Source organism: Plasmodium gaboni, chromosome 1 (assembly GCF_001602025.1).
Source record: "Plasmodium gaboni strain SY75 chromosome 1, whole genome shotgun sequence".
In the NCBI taxonomy this organism is placed as follows: Eukaryota; Apicomplexa; class Aconoidasida; order Haemosporida; family Plasmodiidae; genus Plasmodium; species Plasmodium gaboni.
In genome coordinates this window covers 86,502-106,866 of record NC_031481.1, presented here as the reverse complement: position 1 = coordinate 106,866, position 20,365 = coordinate 86,502, and the positions used below count along the sequence as shown (strand labels likewise).

General features: G+C 19.8%; 5 protein-coding genes across 5 annotated transcripts; 1 reads left to right on the top strand and 4 right to left on the bottom strand.

The window, feature by feature from the left end:
- Positions 1 to 1,350: 1,350 nt before the first annotated feature.
- Positions 1,351 to 3,369, bottom strand: PGSY75_0104700 (putative transporter; the record flags this gene model as incomplete). Its single annotated transcript, XM_018783603.1, has 1 exon — positions 1,351 to 3,369. The coding sequence occupies one exon, from the start codon at positions 3,367 to 3,369 to the stop codon at positions 1,351 to 1,353; it is 2,019 nt and encodes a 672-aa protein (XP_018643887.1).
- Positions 3,370 to 3,833: 464 nt separating this feature from the next.
- PGSY75_0104600 (hypothetical protein) lies at positions 3,834 to 7,562 on the bottom strand (the record flags this gene model as incomplete). The annotated part of the gene is made up of 1 exon (XM_018783602.1): positions 3,834 to 7,562. One exon carries the CDS (start codon positions 7,560 to 7,562, stop codon positions 3,834 to 3,836), a length of 3,729 nt encoding a protein of 1,242 aa, XP_018643886.1.
- A 559-nt stretch (positions 7,563 to 8,121) lies between these two features.
- Positions 8,122 to 8,952, top strand: PGSY75_0104500 (conserved protein, unknown function; the record flags this gene model as incomplete). The annotated part of the gene is made up of 1 exon (XM_018783601.1): positions 8,122 to 8,952. One exon carries the CDS (start codon positions 8,122 to 8,124, stop codon positions 8,950 to 8,952), a length of 831 nt encoding a protein of 276 aa, XP_018643885.1.
- Positions 8,953 to 9,290: 338 nt separating this feature from the next.
- PGSY75_0104400 (4-hydroxy-3-methylbut-2-enyl diphosphate reductase) lies at positions 9,291 to 11,057 on the bottom strand (the record flags this gene model as incomplete). The annotated part of the gene is made up of 1 exon (XM_018783600.1): positions 9,291 to 11,057. The coding sequence occupies one exon, from the start codon at positions 11,055 to 11,057 to the stop codon at positions 9,291 to 9,293; it is 1,767 nt and encodes a 588-aa protein (XP_018643884.1).
- Positions 11,058 to 12,310: 1,253 nt separating this feature from the next.
- Positions 12,311 to 20,365, bottom strand: PGSY75_0104300 (putative ubiquitin carboxyl-terminal hydrolase 1; the record flags this gene model as incomplete). Its single annotated transcript, XM_018783599.1, has 3 exons — positions 12,311 to 12,650; positions 12,777 to 15,921; positions 16,039 to 20,365. Coding segments are annotated over 3 exons (7,812 nt in total), but the record flags the coding sequence as incomplete, so codon positions are not given.

Below are 20,365 nucleotides of genomic sequence, written 5' to 3'. Positions count from 1 at the left end.
TATATATATTATATAATATACATATTATATATATATTATAATAATTTTCATTGGAGTGTTCCTTAGGTATTTTTTTTATTTTTATTTTATTAATTTAGGAATAAATCATCCTACCATATTTATTTATATATTATTTGTTAGGTTATTTGCTTGGTTGTTTCCTTTTCCTTTTTTCTTTTTTTCTTTTCTTTTTTTTAAAAAAAAAGGAGAAATCTTCAAAAAGTAAATAAACCAAATTTGATATTATGGTCTCCATTATATATCCATATAAAATTATTAAATATTCAAGAAAAAAAAAAAAAAAAAAAAAAAAAGGCGTGTAGTTTTAAATAACAAAACAAGTTATAATATGTTTGGATCATTTATTTGTAACGTCTTATTTTTATTTTATTATTATTTTTTCTCTATTAATATGTTTAAAAATATATAATATGTGATATTTCAGTATATCTTCTAAAATAAGACTAATTAAATATAAAAAATAAAAAAAAAAAACAAACTAATATATTTTGATAGTAAAAATAAGGAAGAATATAACGTTATATAATTTATTTTTTTGATATAGAATTTTTTTTTTTTTTTTTTATGTAATTTATATTTTTCTTAATTTTGTCTAATATGTCTAATATTTAGGTGATGATATATTATATGAAATTATAAGATTAAAGTGGAAAAACTATTTTTTCATTTTAATTTTTGTAAAAGAAAAAGAAAAAATTATCTTTCGCTTATTTTTATATTTATTCTTGTTTTATTATTTTATTTTATTTTATTTTTTGTTCCTTTAAATTATTTCCTTCCTTTCTTATTGATTCTTTATAATGTTTGTAATATTATATAAATCATTTCTCGATATGATATTATGTTAAAAATTTTAACTTGTAAAAAAATATTATATATAATATATAAATATATATGTATGTGAAAACATTAAATCTCTTTCTGGAAAAATAATATTTAGTAGGGTTTTATATCTGTGAGCATATAAATAAATAAATATATATATATATATATATATATATATATGTTTGTGTGTGAACATATTCATTATTCTCTTTTTAAGGGTAACGAATAAATAAAGCATATAAAAACATGCACATATGAACATATATATGTGTGTATATACATCAATTATTGCTTATCCATTTCTACACAATGATAAAAAAAAAAAAAATTAAATAAAATAATATTTGTCTCTTTAAAAAACTTCATAATGTATATTACCCGTTTTATTTTATTATTACTTTTTTGTATTAACATCAAAATGTAGTAGCACCCACACATATATATATATATATATATATTTTGTTGGATGTATGGCCTTGAAGTAAGCAATGTAATATTATAGTTTTAATTTTGACATTTTTTATAAATAAGATAGAGAAGAGGAAATGTTGACAGTAAGAGTAGTATTACAAAATATGCGAAAGGAGTAGGATCATTATTGTTATAATCTACAATATAGTAATTATAAATAGGTATATTTAATAAAGATAATAGACCACTTATCATACTAGTTGTTCCAGCTATTTTACCAAAATGGTTAGTAGGAAACATAATTTGAATATAACAATATAATTGTGTAGTATAACATCCTGTTACTATTAGATATGAAAATGCACTAAAATATGAAAATAGTTTATATTTAATAAGGGCAAATACATACATTAATATACTATTAATTAATAATATAAATATTAATATTAGTATATGTATTTTTTGAATTAATATACCAAATAATGCACACGGTATAACTGATAAAGGTCCAAATATTTTCAACATATTTTGTATATCTTCATAATTTTTAAAAAATAATTTTGCACATTCATTATAATTAACTAAAGATAAATTATATATTGTAAAATAATAACATATACTTAAATATTTTAAAGAAAAAAAGATGATCTTTATTTCTTTCCATAAGGTTGATATATGGATAAACGAATATATATATTTTTTCTTTTTCATCTCAATCGAGTTTTCCATCTTAATTCCATTTTTGATGTCATTTCTTAGATTATATTTTATACCATTTTGTTTATTGTCATTTTTATCATCTATATAATATATATCTTTATAATATTTCTCATCACTTATATAATTATTTATTTTATTATTATTTGACATATTGCTTATTAAATCATTTGTATTATATTTCATATGATCATTTAACTTATCGTTACTTTTTCTCAAGACTAAATGAGAGGAATTCATTGAGCTATTCGTATATATAATTTGACTCATATTTTTTACTGATATATTTAAAGGGTTATTTTTATAAACATTCAATACGTTTGAATTATTTTCCATATCTTCTAATGAATAAATATTAGCTGACTTGTTTTTTTTATTCATAATATTTATTGTATTATTATTAAAATTTACACCATTATAATAATAATTATTATTATTATTATTATGATTATCACATGATATATCATTCATATTATATTTATTAATTATATTAACTTCATTTTGTTGTATCATTGGTCCAGTATTACTTTTTGATTCACTTTTTGATTTACTTTTTTCACTCTCTTGATACATCCACCTTCCAAATGAACTCCCTCCTTCTTGATCTTCATCGATATGTTCCTCTGTGATGGCACTGGAAAAATTATTAAAACTTAAATTTAGAGATTTATTCGATATGATATAACCTTTTAATTGATCCAGTGTGTTATTAAAAGATTGCTCTTTCTTGTTTGACGTATCATAGTTTATATGCTGCCATGGTAAGAATATGATGAGAATAAAAAAAAAAGGAACTAAAATTATGAAACAATATAAGAAGCAAACTAGTTGAAAAGATTTTTCATCCCCATCTTTTGAAAATAAATCTAAGAATATAGGTATGCTAAAACTTAAGGAAGCACAACATCCTAAAATAACAGTATATATAGTATGATTTCTTGGAAATAAATAAATTAAACTTAACAAAGGTATAAATGAACAATCACTAGATAACCCTAAGAAAATTGACCCAAAAATTATTATATTACTATTTTCTTTTTGTAATCCTATAAGAATCCAAGATATTATATTACACACATGACCAAATAAAGCTGTTATTTTAGGCCCGAAATAATCAAAAAATGTACCTGATATAGCAGACATAATAAAATTGGAACATAATATTATAGGATAAAGTGCTTGAACTTTTTTATCTTGTTCTTCACATTTATATGTTCTTTTATATTCTGAAGATTCATATATATTATTACAATCATTTATATATACGTTCCCATGAAAAAAAAAATCTGATAGAGAAATCCAATTAAAAAAAATACCAACGCATGTTATAATATAAACACAAAATAAACTAAATAACATATATTTTTTTGTAAGAGATAATTTGTTTATGTCCATACTTTTGAAGAAAAAATAAAGAAAATAAAAAAAAAAAAAATAATTAACATATATATATATATATATATTATATATATTATATATTTATTTAATCGGATAAATATAAGTGTCTATATATGCTTATTATTTGTTGCTTAAAAATTAAAAGTCAAGGACAAAAATAATTTAATTATATATACAAAGTGGACAGAATGTTATACCTATATATATATATATATGTATATATGTATGTATTTATTTGTTATATTTTTTTTCTTATTGATGTGGGATGTACACTAAAAAGAGAATTAATCAGTTATATATAAAAAAAAAAAAAAAAAAAAAAAAAATATATTAAAAATAATATTTTATTGTTTTCAATAATATATATATATATATATATATATATATTTATTTATTTATTTATTATGCCACAATGGGGATATATAAACATAATATTATTATATAAAAATATGTTTTATTTTTTAGAACAATCCATTTTCATTCAACAAGATATCCAATTTTTTGATCCATTGTGTTTGTAGAAAGAAGTACCAAGGAATTGATAAAAATTTGAGATGATCAAAAGATTCTAATATATTATTACGGAATAATGTTTTTCCATTTTTTAAAAGTAACATATTATTATGTATTATATCATAGTCACCAACATCAGTAGATATATTAAAATGATAAATTCCATCAATTTCTAATAATAAGAATGGTTTATTATTTTTTAGAATTAAAAAATCTACTATTAATCCATGTTTTAAATAATATTCTGATCTATACATAATTTTTTTTTTATTAAAATAATCAGATAATTTATATTGAAAGCTAGATATATGTACCTTTTTATGTGATACAATATTTCGTTTAACAATATTTTTTAATATTGTGTAAGGTATAAAAAAATGATGTCGAATATAAAAATGGATATCATGATTATTTCTACTATTTATTTTATGGTTCATATATTTTTTCACATTTTCTTTTCTCTTACAATAAATATTTAAAGACAAAAATATTTGTTGTGTTATTTTATATTCTTCATCATTAAAATGGGTTTTTTTTTTAAACATTTTTTTTAATAGGACTAATATTTTTATAAAATTTCTTATGGAAGTATTTAGGAATGTGTTATTTGTGATTAAAAAAAATATGCATTTCATTACTTTGTTTGTATAATATTTTTCATTATTATCATTTATCATATTCTTTTTATAAACATTTACATTCTTTATATTATTAATATTTGTATTATCTAATTGATTGTATTTATATATATCATCTTGTTTATCACTATGTGATATATCTATATGTTCTTTATTCTCATCATTGTTATAATATATATAATTTTTTTCTTTTTTTGTTTTGTTTATATTAATCGATATGTTATCATCTGTTGGAGTAGGTCCTTTTATATTTTCTATTTTATTTATTTCTTTATTTATAAAATTGATATTTGTATTAAGAAAATCTTCATTTATAATATTAAAGTGATGTGCTATTGAAGTGATTGTATATAAATTGTCTAGATCTACTAATATATTAGCATTCATAAAATTTAATAAAGATATTAAAAACTTTTTATGTACTATATTATTTTTATAATGAAATAAAAATATTTGTAAAATAGTTTCTAGTATGATATTTTCTTTTCCTTTTTTTTTTGTATCTAATATATAAGAAAAATGTTCATAAAAAAACTGATACATTTGTAAAGATAAATTATTTATACTATATGATGTTGCATAATAAAAATTAACTAGACCTTGTAAAGAATCTATATGTTCTTTTTTTATAAAGATAATATGGAATATTTTAAACATATAATGATGTATATATTGTTTTATATATTCTATAGAAATATAGGAAAAGTTATGTTCTTTTTCTTTCATTGCATTATATTTATTATTACTCATCACATCATCATGATGTATATGTAATTTATTATAATTATTTGTTGTATTATTATATGTTATATTATTATGTGTTATGTTATTCTTTTCATCACTTATATTGAAAAAGATTTGACTTGGATTACCAACATATTTTATATTTTCCATATGAAATATTTTGTTAATATAATTATATAAAGAATAATATATCATGATTAGTTGTTTAATATTAATGTGATTATTATTTGTAACTATAAAATGAATCATTTTATTTATAATATCATTTTCTTTGTATATTAATAAAAGGAGATTTCTTAAAGTTATAACAACATTTTGTATATTTTTCTTGTTAAAGAAAAGAACTGAGTTTTTTTCATCCTTAATTATTTTATTAATAAAAAAGTTAATATATTTATTATGTGTATAATTAATATTAGATAGGGCTGTTAAAATATCAACATAGTTTCTTATATCTTCAAGTTGTAAATTTTGATTAGATTGTGATGAGAAATGGGTTGTATTATTATTCTTACGACAAATGGTCTTACTACCATAATAATAATGATTATTATTATTACTATTATTATTATTGTTGATGTTAATGTTGATGTTGTCTTTTATTTTGGCTTCGTTATTTTTGCTCGTGTTATTATTTCTATTGCCATAAGTTGTGTATCCATTTTTGTTTGGATCCGTTTTAATAAAAAAAGCCTCAATTAAAATATTATAAAAATGATAATTCATAAAATTAAGTCTAGAAATATCTCGTATGAGAGAAGCTATGTCTCTTGGAGTTGCTTTATATAACCACTTGTTACACAAATGCTTAGGTGCACTTACATGTATAATATTATCATTTTGTATATCTACATTTTCATTATAAACATTATGAGATAAGTATTGATTAAAATTATAATAATTTATTTTATCTTTCGTTGGGTAATATTGTTCATATGACAATATATTTATAATAGAAGAAATAAATTTATTTGTTTGTTTGATGTTGTAATTTATAATGATGTTAATAAATCTACATACCTGAAAAACAGAAAAATTATAAATACTAACGGTACTATTATTATGATGACAAATATTATCATTATTATTATGATAATAAATATTATCATTATTATTATAATAATTATTATTGTAATTGTTTTTATGTTGTATTTTATATAACAAAATATTACTTATATTCGAACTCACACCATTTTTAGAATTTTTATTAGCTAGCTCTAAAAAATCAATCACAGTCTTTATTTCCATATTTATTATTTTTATTTTATCACATATATATGAATATATAGAGTGTATAACTAAATTTATATCTATGCATTCTTGAAGTAAAGGTAAATATTTATTTTGTATCTGGTCGGATATATGATTGCCATGTTCATTTTGATTATTATTATTTTCTTTTTTGTTATTTTTAATTTTTTGTTTTTCATTATTTTCTTGATAAAATATGTTTGTTTCTATTTTTTCTTTGGTTTCACTTTTATGAGATAATTTAACTTCATATGGATAACATTTTAAATATTTTATAAAATTGTCAAGGTCATGTATTTTTATAGAATCAATTGCTTTTATATTATTTTCATTTAATTTAATATTAAGAAATGAAAAAATAAATTGTTTTATATCAACTGGATGATATAAAGATTCTAAAAGATTCTTTTGAATAACTTTATTAGATAAAAAAATAAAAAAATATTTTAAATGTGTTATTATATTTTGATCAAATAATTTTTCATGTTCTATTATATTTATACATTTTACCATTGACCATAAAAATCCTATAACATATTTTTTTTTTAAATTAAAAAAACAATTTATATTATAATTTACATGAAGAATAATATTCATCAATTCATTTATTACATTTATATTTACATTTATATGTCCATTTTGTATATTATTTATATTTTTTATATTATTTATTAAATTAATAATATCACTTTTTATTCTATTTTCGTTTATTTCATTATTGATGTTATATTTGTCTACCTCGTCAAAATTATCAGAATGATATATGATATCATTATTTTGAATATCACATTTTTTTTTGGTTACATATATATGATTTTTTTCTTTTTTTTTTTTTTTTTTTATTCTTATATTTTCATTATAAGTAGTAAAGTGTGATATTTTGTTGCTTATGAGTGTAGCATAAATTGGCTTCTCCTTTTTCTTTTTATTGTTAATATGATAATAAGAAAAAAAGGGAAAAGGTTTAATATATTGTGTAGAATAAAAAGAAAGGGACACTTTATTTATATTTCTAAAATTTCCTAGACATTTTATTATAATCATAATAAGCTTATTCTTTTGTTATATAAATAAATATATATATATATATATATATATATATATATGTATATGTTGTATATATATATTTTTATTTATGTGTGGTACTTTTACTGTTCAATAATAATATATTATAATATATATATATATTTTATATGTTCTACAAACAAATATTATTTTCTAAAATTAAAAAAAAGGAAATCATTTGATAATTTTTTTTTTTTAACAAAATGAAAATATATTAAATGTATTTTTTTTTTTTTTTTTTTTTTTTTTTTTTTAAAAAAGCACTTTATTAATATTTCCAATATTTTGTACCTTCCAATATAGATTATATATAGAATTAAAAATATATGAATAGTATATATATATATATATATATATTAATATATTTTTTTTTTTTTTTTTTTTTTTTTTTTTAAAGGTACGTTTTGACCTAATATTTACATATACATAAAAAAAATAAATATATTATATATATTAACATATACATATATATATATTATATATATATATATTTTTCATAATAGTTGAACGTGCTTTTTAGATCATTAAGAATAAATTGATGGTTCCCATTTTGCTTTTATTAATTTATATATATATTTATTTTTTTTTGAATAATATACAACATATGTGCTGCATAAAACATATGTATAGAAGCAAGAATATTATATTTTATGGTAGAAGTAAAGTTTTATTTTTAAATAATAAGAGAAGCTTTTTTTTAAATAAAAGAAGAAATATAATAATAAATTCTAAGAAAGATATCGAATTAAATAATTTAAACATGGATTTTTGTGAGGTCGATTTAGATGAGTTTTGTCATAAACAGTTTGATGAAAAAAATAAATCCTGTTCATATATACCATATAATAAAGATAAATTTATTATTAAAGTAAATGAATTAATAAAAGAAAGAAAAATAAAAGTATTACCTGGATATGCAGAATTTTGTAAACATATATTTATAGAAAACTTTACAGATGCAACTATAGAAACAATGGAAATAAATAATAAGAATAGAGATTTAATAAAAACAGATTATATATCTAGAAGAGATAATGAATTACCTGTATTAGTTCGTTGGTTATGTAAAAAAGATATAAAAGATCAAATAATGAAAGCTAAATATCTAGATCTTATTCTATATTCTAAAGATCAAATAGATAAAGAAAATAAAGAAATGAAAAATAAACCAAAAAATATTTCAAATTGTGATTATTCAATTATATGTATCAAAGCTCAAAATGAAGATTATGAATTACCTATGACTCCAATCACTATGTTAAGAAATACATTAATAACAGAAGGAGGAAGTGGAGTTCATTTAAATCGAGAAAAATATTTAGACTCAGTCAAATATTGGCGTCATCATGTATCCATAATAGACAATTAAAATATATATATATATATATATATATATATATAAATTCAAATTATGTGGTGTTTTTTTTTTTTTTTTTTTTATCTTTTACTCTGTATTAATATATATTTTATTTATTTATAAGACTTTAATTTTGTTAGTGTTATGGGGAAAAAATAAAAGCCAAACTATTAACAAATGTTAATTTTTTTATTAATAATATATAAGGGGATGACACAAAAAAAAAAAAAAAAAAAAAAAAAAAAAAAAAAAAAATATATAAAGAACTTAAAAAAGAAAATAAAGGTTTTAATTTATTTATATGTATATATTATTTATATGTATATGTATATTTTATTTATATGTATATTTTATTTTTTTCGTTGCTCCCTTTCTTTTATCATGTCCATGAGATTTTTTGGAAGCTTCCATTTGGGTACATTTTCTTGAACACCGTCAAAATATTGTAAGGTATAATTAAAGGGATGGTTTGTTAGTAGGTTCACAAATTTTTGTGTTTCTTCTTCTGGTGTTGATGCTGCTGATGTTAATGCGATTTTATTAACATTATGAAGTATCTGATGATCTAAATCATTTACTGTATTAAGTAATACAGCTGGTACATTTCTAATTTGTGATGAATAAACTAATTTTTTTGCATTAGAAGATGAAGAACTACCAACAACTATAGTTAGATCACATTTTGTGCATATTTGATTAAGAGCTGTTTGTCTATTTGTTGTAGCATAACATATGGATCCACTAGGTATTGTTTCAATATGTGGGTATTTATTTTTAAGTTTTTGAACAATAAGTGCACAATCATCCATACTTAATGTTGTTTGTGTTACATAGAATAATTTTTTATTTGTTTGGAAATTTAATTTCTCTACATCATTAATATTTTCAACAATATGTGTACAATGTGGTGCTTCATTATATGTACCTATAACTTCTACATGATTTTTATATCCTATAAGAATAATATCATAATTTTCTTTAGATTTCATTTTTACATATACATGTACTTTATTAACAAGAGGACATGTAGCATCTATTTCTATTAATTTTTTTTTTTTTGCTATTTCTCTTATTTGAGGACTAATACCATGTGCTGAATATATTAATATACTTTCATCTGGAACATCATTTAAATCTTCAATAAATATTGCTCCTTCTTCTTCTAATCGTTTACAAACAATATCATTATGAACTATTTTATGTTTTACATATATAGGGGGTTTAAACAGTTTTAAGCACTCTTCTACTGTTTCTATAGCTCTACTAACACCTTTGCAGAATCCACGTGGGTTAATTAAATATAATATTTTTTTTGTATCTCTATCATTTGGATTTTTTACATCATTAAAATTTTCAGATTTTTTCTCATTTGGTTGATTTGTATAACTTTGGTTTGTATCACTTTGGTTTGTATCACTATGATTTATATCACTTTGGTTTGTATCACTTTGATTTGTATCACTTTGATTTGTATCACTTTGATTTATATCACTTTGGTTTGTATCACTTTGATTTATATGACTTTGATTTATATGACTTTGATTTATATGACTTTGATTTGTATCACTTTGATTTGTATCCCTTTTTGTGTGAATATATATTTTTTTATTGCCATCCTTTTTGATATTCATTTTATTAATTTCTTGATGATAATTACATTTTTTTATCTGTGCGTTTGCTAAGAAATATTTATTATATAAGAAAAATGAAAAAGGTGTTTTATTCTTTTCTTTAATAATATTTGTAACATAATTATATTTTCCATTTGGTCCATACAAAAAAAAAGATTTCATAACATTTGGCACTTGATTTTTTTTTTGGATTTTTAAAGGGACATTATAATAATTAGTTATATATCTTTTTGAAGAATAAAAATTTCCATTTTTTTTTGTTGTTATACAATTTTCAAATAATTGTAGTATTGGAGTCTTTCTTCTCATGGTAGTTTTTTTTTTTTTACTTTCATGAATGATAACACTAAATGATGGACATACAAAATAAAATTGGAAGAATAAAAAAAAAGAAAAATAAAATATAAACACAGAGAAAGCCCTTTTTGAAATATAAATATTGCACTTGTCAGTTTTTGGTACAGTACAAAATGTGGTAACTGACATATTATTTATATAAAAGAATATGAGAAAATAAAAAAAAATAAAAGCATAAAGAATATATTATAAAATATAAGTTAACAATAACATTATTATTTTATTATATTATATTATATTTTATTATATTTATTTTATTTAATTTAATTTATTTTTTTTTTTTTTTTTTTTTTTGCTCAATATGTGTAATTAGAAGAGATTGTATATATAATGATATATTTTGTAAAAAAAAATAAAAGCACAATTAACATTAAACCAAAAAATATATATATATATATATATATATATATATATATGTATACCAATTAATATATATTATGTTTTCATTTTTGAATTGATAAAAATAAATTGTTTTTCTTTCCTTTCCTTTTCTTTTCTTTTTTTTTTTTTTTTCATATTTTTAAATGTACACGTCGAAAGGGCATAAAATACAATACTATAATTATTCTTATTATTTTCTTTTTGTATGTGGTTCATTTTTTTGCAAATACAAATATTGTTACCAAGACATTATTCTTTGAGGAATTACATATATATATATATTAATATATATATTAATATATATAATATGTATATATTTTTTTAATATATATAACATAACATACATATATCTAACAATTTATTGTGATTCCTTTATGCCCACATTTTGTGTATTCACAAAAATACAAATATATTAAACATATTAATATGTAATATACAAAAAGGACATATAAAAAATATATATATTATATATATATATATAAATATATATATATATATATATTTATATTTATATATATGAGTTTATTCATATAATACAAATGGGTTATTAAAAAAATCTATAAAAAATATAAAAATTAAATATTAAAATAAAAATAAATAAATATATATATATATTAAACAAAGTTTATATAAATATTAACAAAATAAAATTAACAAAGAAAAAGAAAATTTTAATCGGAATAAATCATTATGAGATTACATATATATTATTTATAATTATACATATATGTGTAATAACAAAAAATCACAGAAAAAAATATTATATATTTACACAAAAACATATGGAAGAAAAAAAGAAAAAAAAAAAAAGGAATTTCTTTTTTTTTTTTTTTTCCTTTCTCTCCTCTTAATTCATAATTTAATTAAAATAACACACAAAAAAAAAAAGAAAAATTAACATGAATTGGATAAAAATTATATAAAATATAAAATGTAAAATACAAAATACATATTTTATTATATATAAATATATATACATATATATTATATAGATATTTTTGTTAGAAGTACAAATCTGGAGATATTGGTGCTTGCTTACAACGATAAAACAAAACATATGGAGTGTGATCATTTGATAAATCTTTTGATATTTTATTAATCATTTTTGAATTTGCTTTTGTCACTATAGAATCATTCATTTGATACCATGAACTTTTTTTTTTATTTTGTCTTTCTGATTTTTTCCCTATATAATAATAATGTCCTGATGATGCTGATATCCCACCATGTATTATTGCTCCATATAATTTGTAGTCAAAATTATTAACTACAATTTTTGAGTTTATTTTAACGTGCGTCTTGATTTTCTTTTTTTCGTTCGAGCTAAACGACCAATTATAACTAATATAAAAAAAATATAAATAAATAAATATATAAATAAATAAATAAATATATATATATATATATATATGCTTCCTCATTTTGACTGATTTTTTTTTTTTTTTTTTTTTTTTTTTTTTTTGTTACCGGTTAAGGATTAGTATCAAGTGACAAGGAGGTGATATGATTTCATTCCACTTTAAGGCATTTCTTTTTTTATTACATCTTGAACATTTGTATTTATTATTTCCGTATATTTTTTCTTTCTGAATAAATGTATCAAAAAACTTTTGAATTGATAATTTTTCATTGGTACTTATAGGTACAGGGAATGAGAGATCATGTATTATTTCTTTTGTTTTTGAAATGAATAGACATTTTTGACATTGTACTTTTTGCATTACAACCCCTGAGAAAATTAATCTTAAGAATTCTTTTTCTGATCCACCTAATTTATCAAATATATATCTAAAAACTTCTGTTACATCTTGTTGATTTCTATTATTTAGTTCAACAGGTAACATATTTAAAACTCTATCTGCAGATATATATGACTTATCTGTTGTTAACATATTTTTAAAAAAAGATTTGATTTCTTCTAAAAAATAATCTAATTCGAGATTTCCATTTTGCTTATACATTTGAACTCTATACATTTCATAATTAGCACGATCTGTTGTCATGACCTTATTATTCGTTTGATTTATTTTAAACAAAAATAAATTTACTATAAAAGACACAGTACTATATAACGCTTGTAATAAACTATTTAAATAACATGTATTTCCTAGATTCATTAGTCCTACAGGTGGATGTGGATAATTTCTTTTACTCATATGTTCAAATGTAAATTTATCTACAGGTAGCATTAAATATTTTTTTATTTTAACTCCTCCCCCTCGAGCATCATTAATATTATTATGATTTAAACGATTCATATGATTCATATGATTCATAGGATTCACACGATTCATATGATCCATATTATTCATATTATTCATATTATTCATACCATCATTCTGCTTATCATGTTGGTCTGACCCGTAGTAGTCGTTCTCAAAATACTTTTCAGTAAAATTTATTTCGTCATAATTATCATTCATATGATGAATATTTTTTTCTAGGCTTGTATTTTTTTTTACCTTTTGATTTTCCATTTGATCAGACATTTTATTTATTTGTGTAGGATATGAATACAAAGAATTTCTTCTGTTTGTATGTTTACCTATCATATGTTCGTTAACATGTTCTTCATATTTTGATGTACTATTATCATCATTACTACATCGAGGTTTTATATTTCTCATGTGTTTTCCATTTTTTATAATATGATTATTAGTTAGATCCAAATGATTATTTTTATGATGATCAAAATGATTATTTTTATTATGATCAAAATGATTATTTTTATGATGATCAAAATGATTATCTTTATGTGACGTTTTATCAAAAGAATCTTCTCTTCCTAAACTTCCAATTAAGCTTGTGGATTGATCTTTTTCTTGATATTCTTCATTTGTATGTGGTCGATTAGAATCCATACGATTAATATGATTTATTGTTTGGCTTTTTTTTTTTTTTTTTTCAGATAATATTTTTTTCGAATTCTTATAATTTTGTTCATTTGAATACATATACATAATATTTTTGTCTTCATTGTAGTTAGATGATTCTGAAGAGGATGCGAAAGGATCATATTTGCTTTTGTTTATTAATTTGTTATTTTGATTTTTTATAGATGATCCTTGATGTTCATATTTTGGTTCATATTTTGGGTCATATTTTGGGTCATATTTTGGTTCATATTTTGGTTCATATTTTGGGTCATATTTTGGGTCATATTTTGGGTCATATTTTGGTTCATATTTTGGGTCATATTTTGGTTCACATTTTGGTTGACATTTTTGATCATTTATTTTTTTTGAAGAAAAAAAATTTTTGGATATAATATTACTATCATCATCCAAGTTAGTAAAATGCAAATTCGTAATAAAATCTTTTACATTAAAATTTTCTGATGTATTTTTACTATTTGATATATTACTCTCTTCACTATCATAATTTCTAAACATATCATCATATGAAATATAATGTTCATCATCTTCTTCATTTATATCATATGATGAATTATTATTGAAGGGTCCAATATAATCATCTTTATTATTATTTTTTTCGTTGAATATATGTTTTGTTATATTATCATTATTCATATTATTTTTATTTTTTCCATATAATGAATATTTCATATTGTTTAGATTAAAATATTCTCCTTGTTTGTTTTGATCATTTTTATATTTTAATAAGTTTATATTATTATTATTTAAGGTAATATTATTCATTTGGATATTATTTGCCTGTATACTATTATTATTATTATGTTTGATTCTATTATAATTCAAACTCTGAAAACTTTTATATTTTTCTTCTTCCTGTTTAGATATGAGCAAATTTTTATTCTTCATAAAATTAATGTTACTATTAGTAAGACGTCCATTATGATCAAATGGCATATTATTTTTTGTTGATTTTAATAAATATATATCACTTTTGTTTTTTTCTATCTTATCACGTATATGATGATCATTCTTTTTATTAAAATTATTATTAACACTGTTATTATGTATACTATTTATATTATGATGAATATTTTGTGTATGACGATAAGAAGAGGGTCCACATTTGTTATTATTATATATATTATTGACATTATTATTTATATTATTATTTATATTATGTAAATTTTCAGTATATATACGTTCAGTTCCATTCTGATTTGATATACCTTGATTCATGTGACTAGAATTATGATTAATATTACATATACTTAAAGGTATATTTTCTACTTGCATATTTTCTAAGTGATCCATAATATATTTTATAAGATTCATAATGTCTTTATCTATTTCATGTTCAATAAATTTCCATAAGAAATAATATTTTTTAAAAAAAGGAATAAAATAAACTAAGATAATATTTGAATATTTAAATATTTTTAAACCTAACTTTTTGTGATTTAGAAAATAATGAAATTGTTGTAAACAAGATTTAGCATTTAATAAATTAGATATTCTACATATTACTATTTTTATACATATTCCTAAAAAAATTAAATTTTCTATATCATAAGCTTCTGTTACTGGTACCCCTCCTCCTCTTCTTTTTAATCTTTCTTCTTCTTCTTTCATTCTTTGTAAATCTCGTTCTTTTTCTTGACGATTTCTCCATAGAGGATGACAGAATGGCGAGTTGTAATTATGACGTGCGTTCTTGTCATGTTGACTTGTATGTGTTCCTAAAAAAAAAAAAAAAAAAAAAAAAAAAAAAAAAAAAAAAAAAAAAATATAATATAATATAATATAATATATATATATATATATATATTTATTTATTTAATTTTTCATCGACTCACCTGTCAGAGATATATTGGACATGCTGGGGATAGGCATATTACTCGCTGCAAAAAAAGAATCAAAATAATTGTCTTTACTTATCTCATTATTTACAAAATCAGTGAAATTAAAATTATTAATTATATTTTCAATATCAAAAAGATTAAGATATTCATTTTGATCCTCATGTTTGTCTTCTTTATTTATAGATGAATTGGAGAGTGACATTTTCTTCATATAACTTAAACGATCGTCTTTATTATAAGCATCTTTTTTTTCTTGATAAGTAGACATATGTTCTTCAGGTGATTCAGTATCTTGATGATATTCTGTGAGAAATGTCTTTTTCAGTTTCATTTTCATAATTTCTCTCATGTCTCTATTTACATTTATATAATCATAAAAAGTTTTTAAAAATATTAACATAAAATCATAATAATAATATTTATTTTTTTGTAAAAATATAAAATTATTAATTTCATCTGTATCCCAAAATAATATACACATAATATTCCATATAGATATAAACTGATTAAAATTTATTTTATGATTTTGAATAAAATTTCTAGAATATATTTTTAATTCATTTTCATCTATCAGATATAATATATATATAATATCATTTGAACAATTATCTTTATATTTAATTAGATAATTTAAGAAATAATTAAAACAAATTTTTGATAAATTCTTATTATTTTTCTTTTCAGATTTTAATAAATAAAATAAATTTTTTTTTTTATATAAATCATCTTTTTTATTATTTATCCAATTAAATATTAATTTTATAAATGAACGTTTAGGTTTTGATGAGGGTATATTCGACCATATCGATATAACTAGACTTCTAACCTTAGAAGCACTAATATTATTAATACTTGTCTCATTTTCATTTTTTAAACATAAACTTAATAATGTTTTACATTCATTATAACCAACACATTTAGAACTTTCAAAATAGGTCCATAAAATATTTATATCTTTTTTATTATTTGATAAATTATTAATATCACACAAGTAATCATCTCCTGAATCTATAAGTGAGCTATTACTATGTTTCTCAAAAAAAGGATCAAACGTGTTTTTATGAATTTTTTTTATATTTGTTGAGCCATTCGTATTATAACTATTCTGATTATTATTATCATCATCGTCATAACCATGAGTTTTATTATTATCATCATCAATTTTATTATCGTCAATTTTATTATCATCAATTTTATTATCATCCATTTTATTATCATCAACACCTTTTTGGTTTCCTTCATTCAAATCATTTTTTTTTATATTATCTAACTTGATATTTTCATCTACATACATATAGCTTCCCTCTCTTTTGATACTATTTCTTGGAGAACCCTTCTTTATATAATATGTAGATCCCTTGGTGTATGTATTATCAGAATATTTATATTTATAAAATAAATATGTTTTTAAGAACCACTCAGCATATCTAAAATCAATTTTTTCATTAAACAAGTAAACTAAATCATCAGCATTAAAATGTCTTTCAAAAATATCATTATCTAATATAAATAAATAAAACAAACTAATAATACAAGAAACATATAATTGTGGATATATATATAATATATTTAATATTTCATTCATAATATATTTCTTTTCATCACTGGATGAATAAAATAAAATTTTTCTCACTTCGTTAATTTTTTCTTCATTACTTAATTCTAATGATAAAATTATATTTTTTACATTTTTACACATATATATATCATTATTATTATAATTATTACGATGATTCTTATCACCACTATTATTATTATGGATATTATTATTGTTGTTGTTATTATTATTGTTATTATTATTATTATTATTATTATTGTTGTTGTTGTTGTTACTCTTTTTATTATTATCATTTGAAAGGTCAGAATTATATATTTCCTTTTCATTATCATTATTATTCTGCACTTTTATATATGTGTCATCACTATTATAACGATTTATTTTAGATATATTATCCTTATGACGATGATCATCATTCAAACCATTTTTATTTATCATACTTTTTGATCTATTCATATTATTATTTTCTTCTATCAATACACTTTTATAAAAATCCATAGCTTCATTATTTTCTTTATATATTCCTAAGAATTTTTCAAGTTTTTCTGTTTTACCTGAACTGTTCAGGTTATTTTTTTTAAGATTTAATTCTTCTTCTTTTTGTGAATTTTCAATTTTTGACATGTGAACATTTTCACTATCTTTTTTTTCTATAAATTTTTTAATATGAAAGAAATTATTTGAAAAGAATTCTAATCCTTTATTATCATTATCGTAATTTTTAATATTATCATATAGTGGGTCATCTGTTTGATTTTTATTATCTTTTTTGTATTTATCATATTTGTCCTCTTCTTTATTTTTTTCATTTTTATTGATACGGTTTAATTGTTGGTCATTTCCTTTATTCACAATTACTTCATCATCCAAATTTAATTTATTTTCTTTATATTTTGTATATGAAGACCATTCTTTAATATTTTGTTTACGATATGATGTTTCATCTTCTTCATAATATGGACGTGACATTTTAATATAACTTTTTTCGTTTTCATATTCATTATTATCTTTTTCATTTTCTTGATCATAATTTTTTTTTAAATAAATATTATTTTTATTTTTTTTTTTATTTTTGTTGTTCTGATCTTCTTCTGAATCAGTATCTTTAAAATGTTTATTGTGTAATATTCGTTCTTTTTTTATTCCTTTTTCTTTATTCGATTTATTGAGACTACAATCTCTTTGCGAATTTTTTTTTTTTTTGTTTTTAATGTTTTTAGAGACTTGTCCTTCTATTAAGGTATGAAAATATTCTTTTATATTTTCATCATTATATTGATCTTTTAATGTATCGTTTTTATTTTTTTTTTTTCCTTTACGTTTAGTATAATTAAAAGGTTGATCATTAACAAGAACGTTGTCTTTATTATTATAATTATCTTTATTGAATTTATTACGATTATCATGTCGATCGTTATTATTATAATAGTCATTATGTTTTTCTTTTTCTTTTTCATTTTGATTTTCACTTTCTTGTTGTTTTTTTTTTTTTTTTTCCTTTTTTTTTTGCATCACGAAATCATATGAACCATTCATATAATCACTATTATATAAATACTTTTCGTTTTCATTTTTGTTCATAATTTTTTTGGATTTTTTTTTTATATCTTCAATATTATGTATTGTATATCTCATTTTGTCTTTATCAAAGCTGGTTCTTCTTTTAATATTCATTTTATTTTCTTTATTTGTATTATCACTATTACTTTGTTGGTAGTGATCATCACTTATATTTTCTTCTTGATCATTGAAGTTTTCATTTGTCGAATTATCATTATCATTATCATTATCAGTACTGTTATTGTTCTCATCATAAATATCACTTTCATCATAACTATTATCATTACCATTATTGTCATCACCTTCATCACTATTAAGATTATCATTATTATTATTATTATTATTATCACTATTGTCATTTTGAATTCTTCTTGTTCTTTCCTGTTTATTCTCCTTATTTCGAGGTACCCTTTTTATATTGCTCTTAATATTTTTTTTACCTTTGATTTTTTTTTTTAAAGGATGAGCCCTCTCCTCTTTTGAAGCATTGTCTTTATTTTCATCATCACTAGGGGAATATTTATTCTTCCTATTATCAACTATATATGTATGTATGTTATCATATGTCTCTGGTATTTGTGTATGTAAAAACGTTTCTTTATTATCTAAAATCTTTTTATTTATTTTATTATTTTTAATTTTTTTTTTTTTGATCATGTGTTGTTCATTATATTCTCCTTTTGCTAATAAATCTTTTAAAACATCTTCATGAAGAGACAAATTCTGTTCACATTGGTTATATATATTATTAACATTTTTATGTAAGAGATGTTTTGAATTTTTTATTTCGTAATCTTCAAACTGATCATTTTTTATTATTTTGTTTGCTGGAAACATACAAGACTTTGTAATTATATCATTATGTTTAATATTATTATTTAATTTTTCTTTTAATTTTTTTTTTTTTTTTTTTTTTTTTTTCATATTATTATTTGAAGAATAAGGAAGATTATTATTTTGTCTTTCTACAGCATCTGTATCACTACTACTACTACTACTACTACTACAATTATTATTATTATTATTATTATTATTGTTGATGTTGTTGTTGCTGTTTTTTGTTTTATGAATATTTTCATCCATCATATTTTTGCTGGCGGACATATTGTTAAGATCTTTTTTATTTTTACCAATAGATGTATGTGCATTATTATGATTACTATTTCTTGTTGATATATTATCTTTATTCTGTTCATTTTTTTT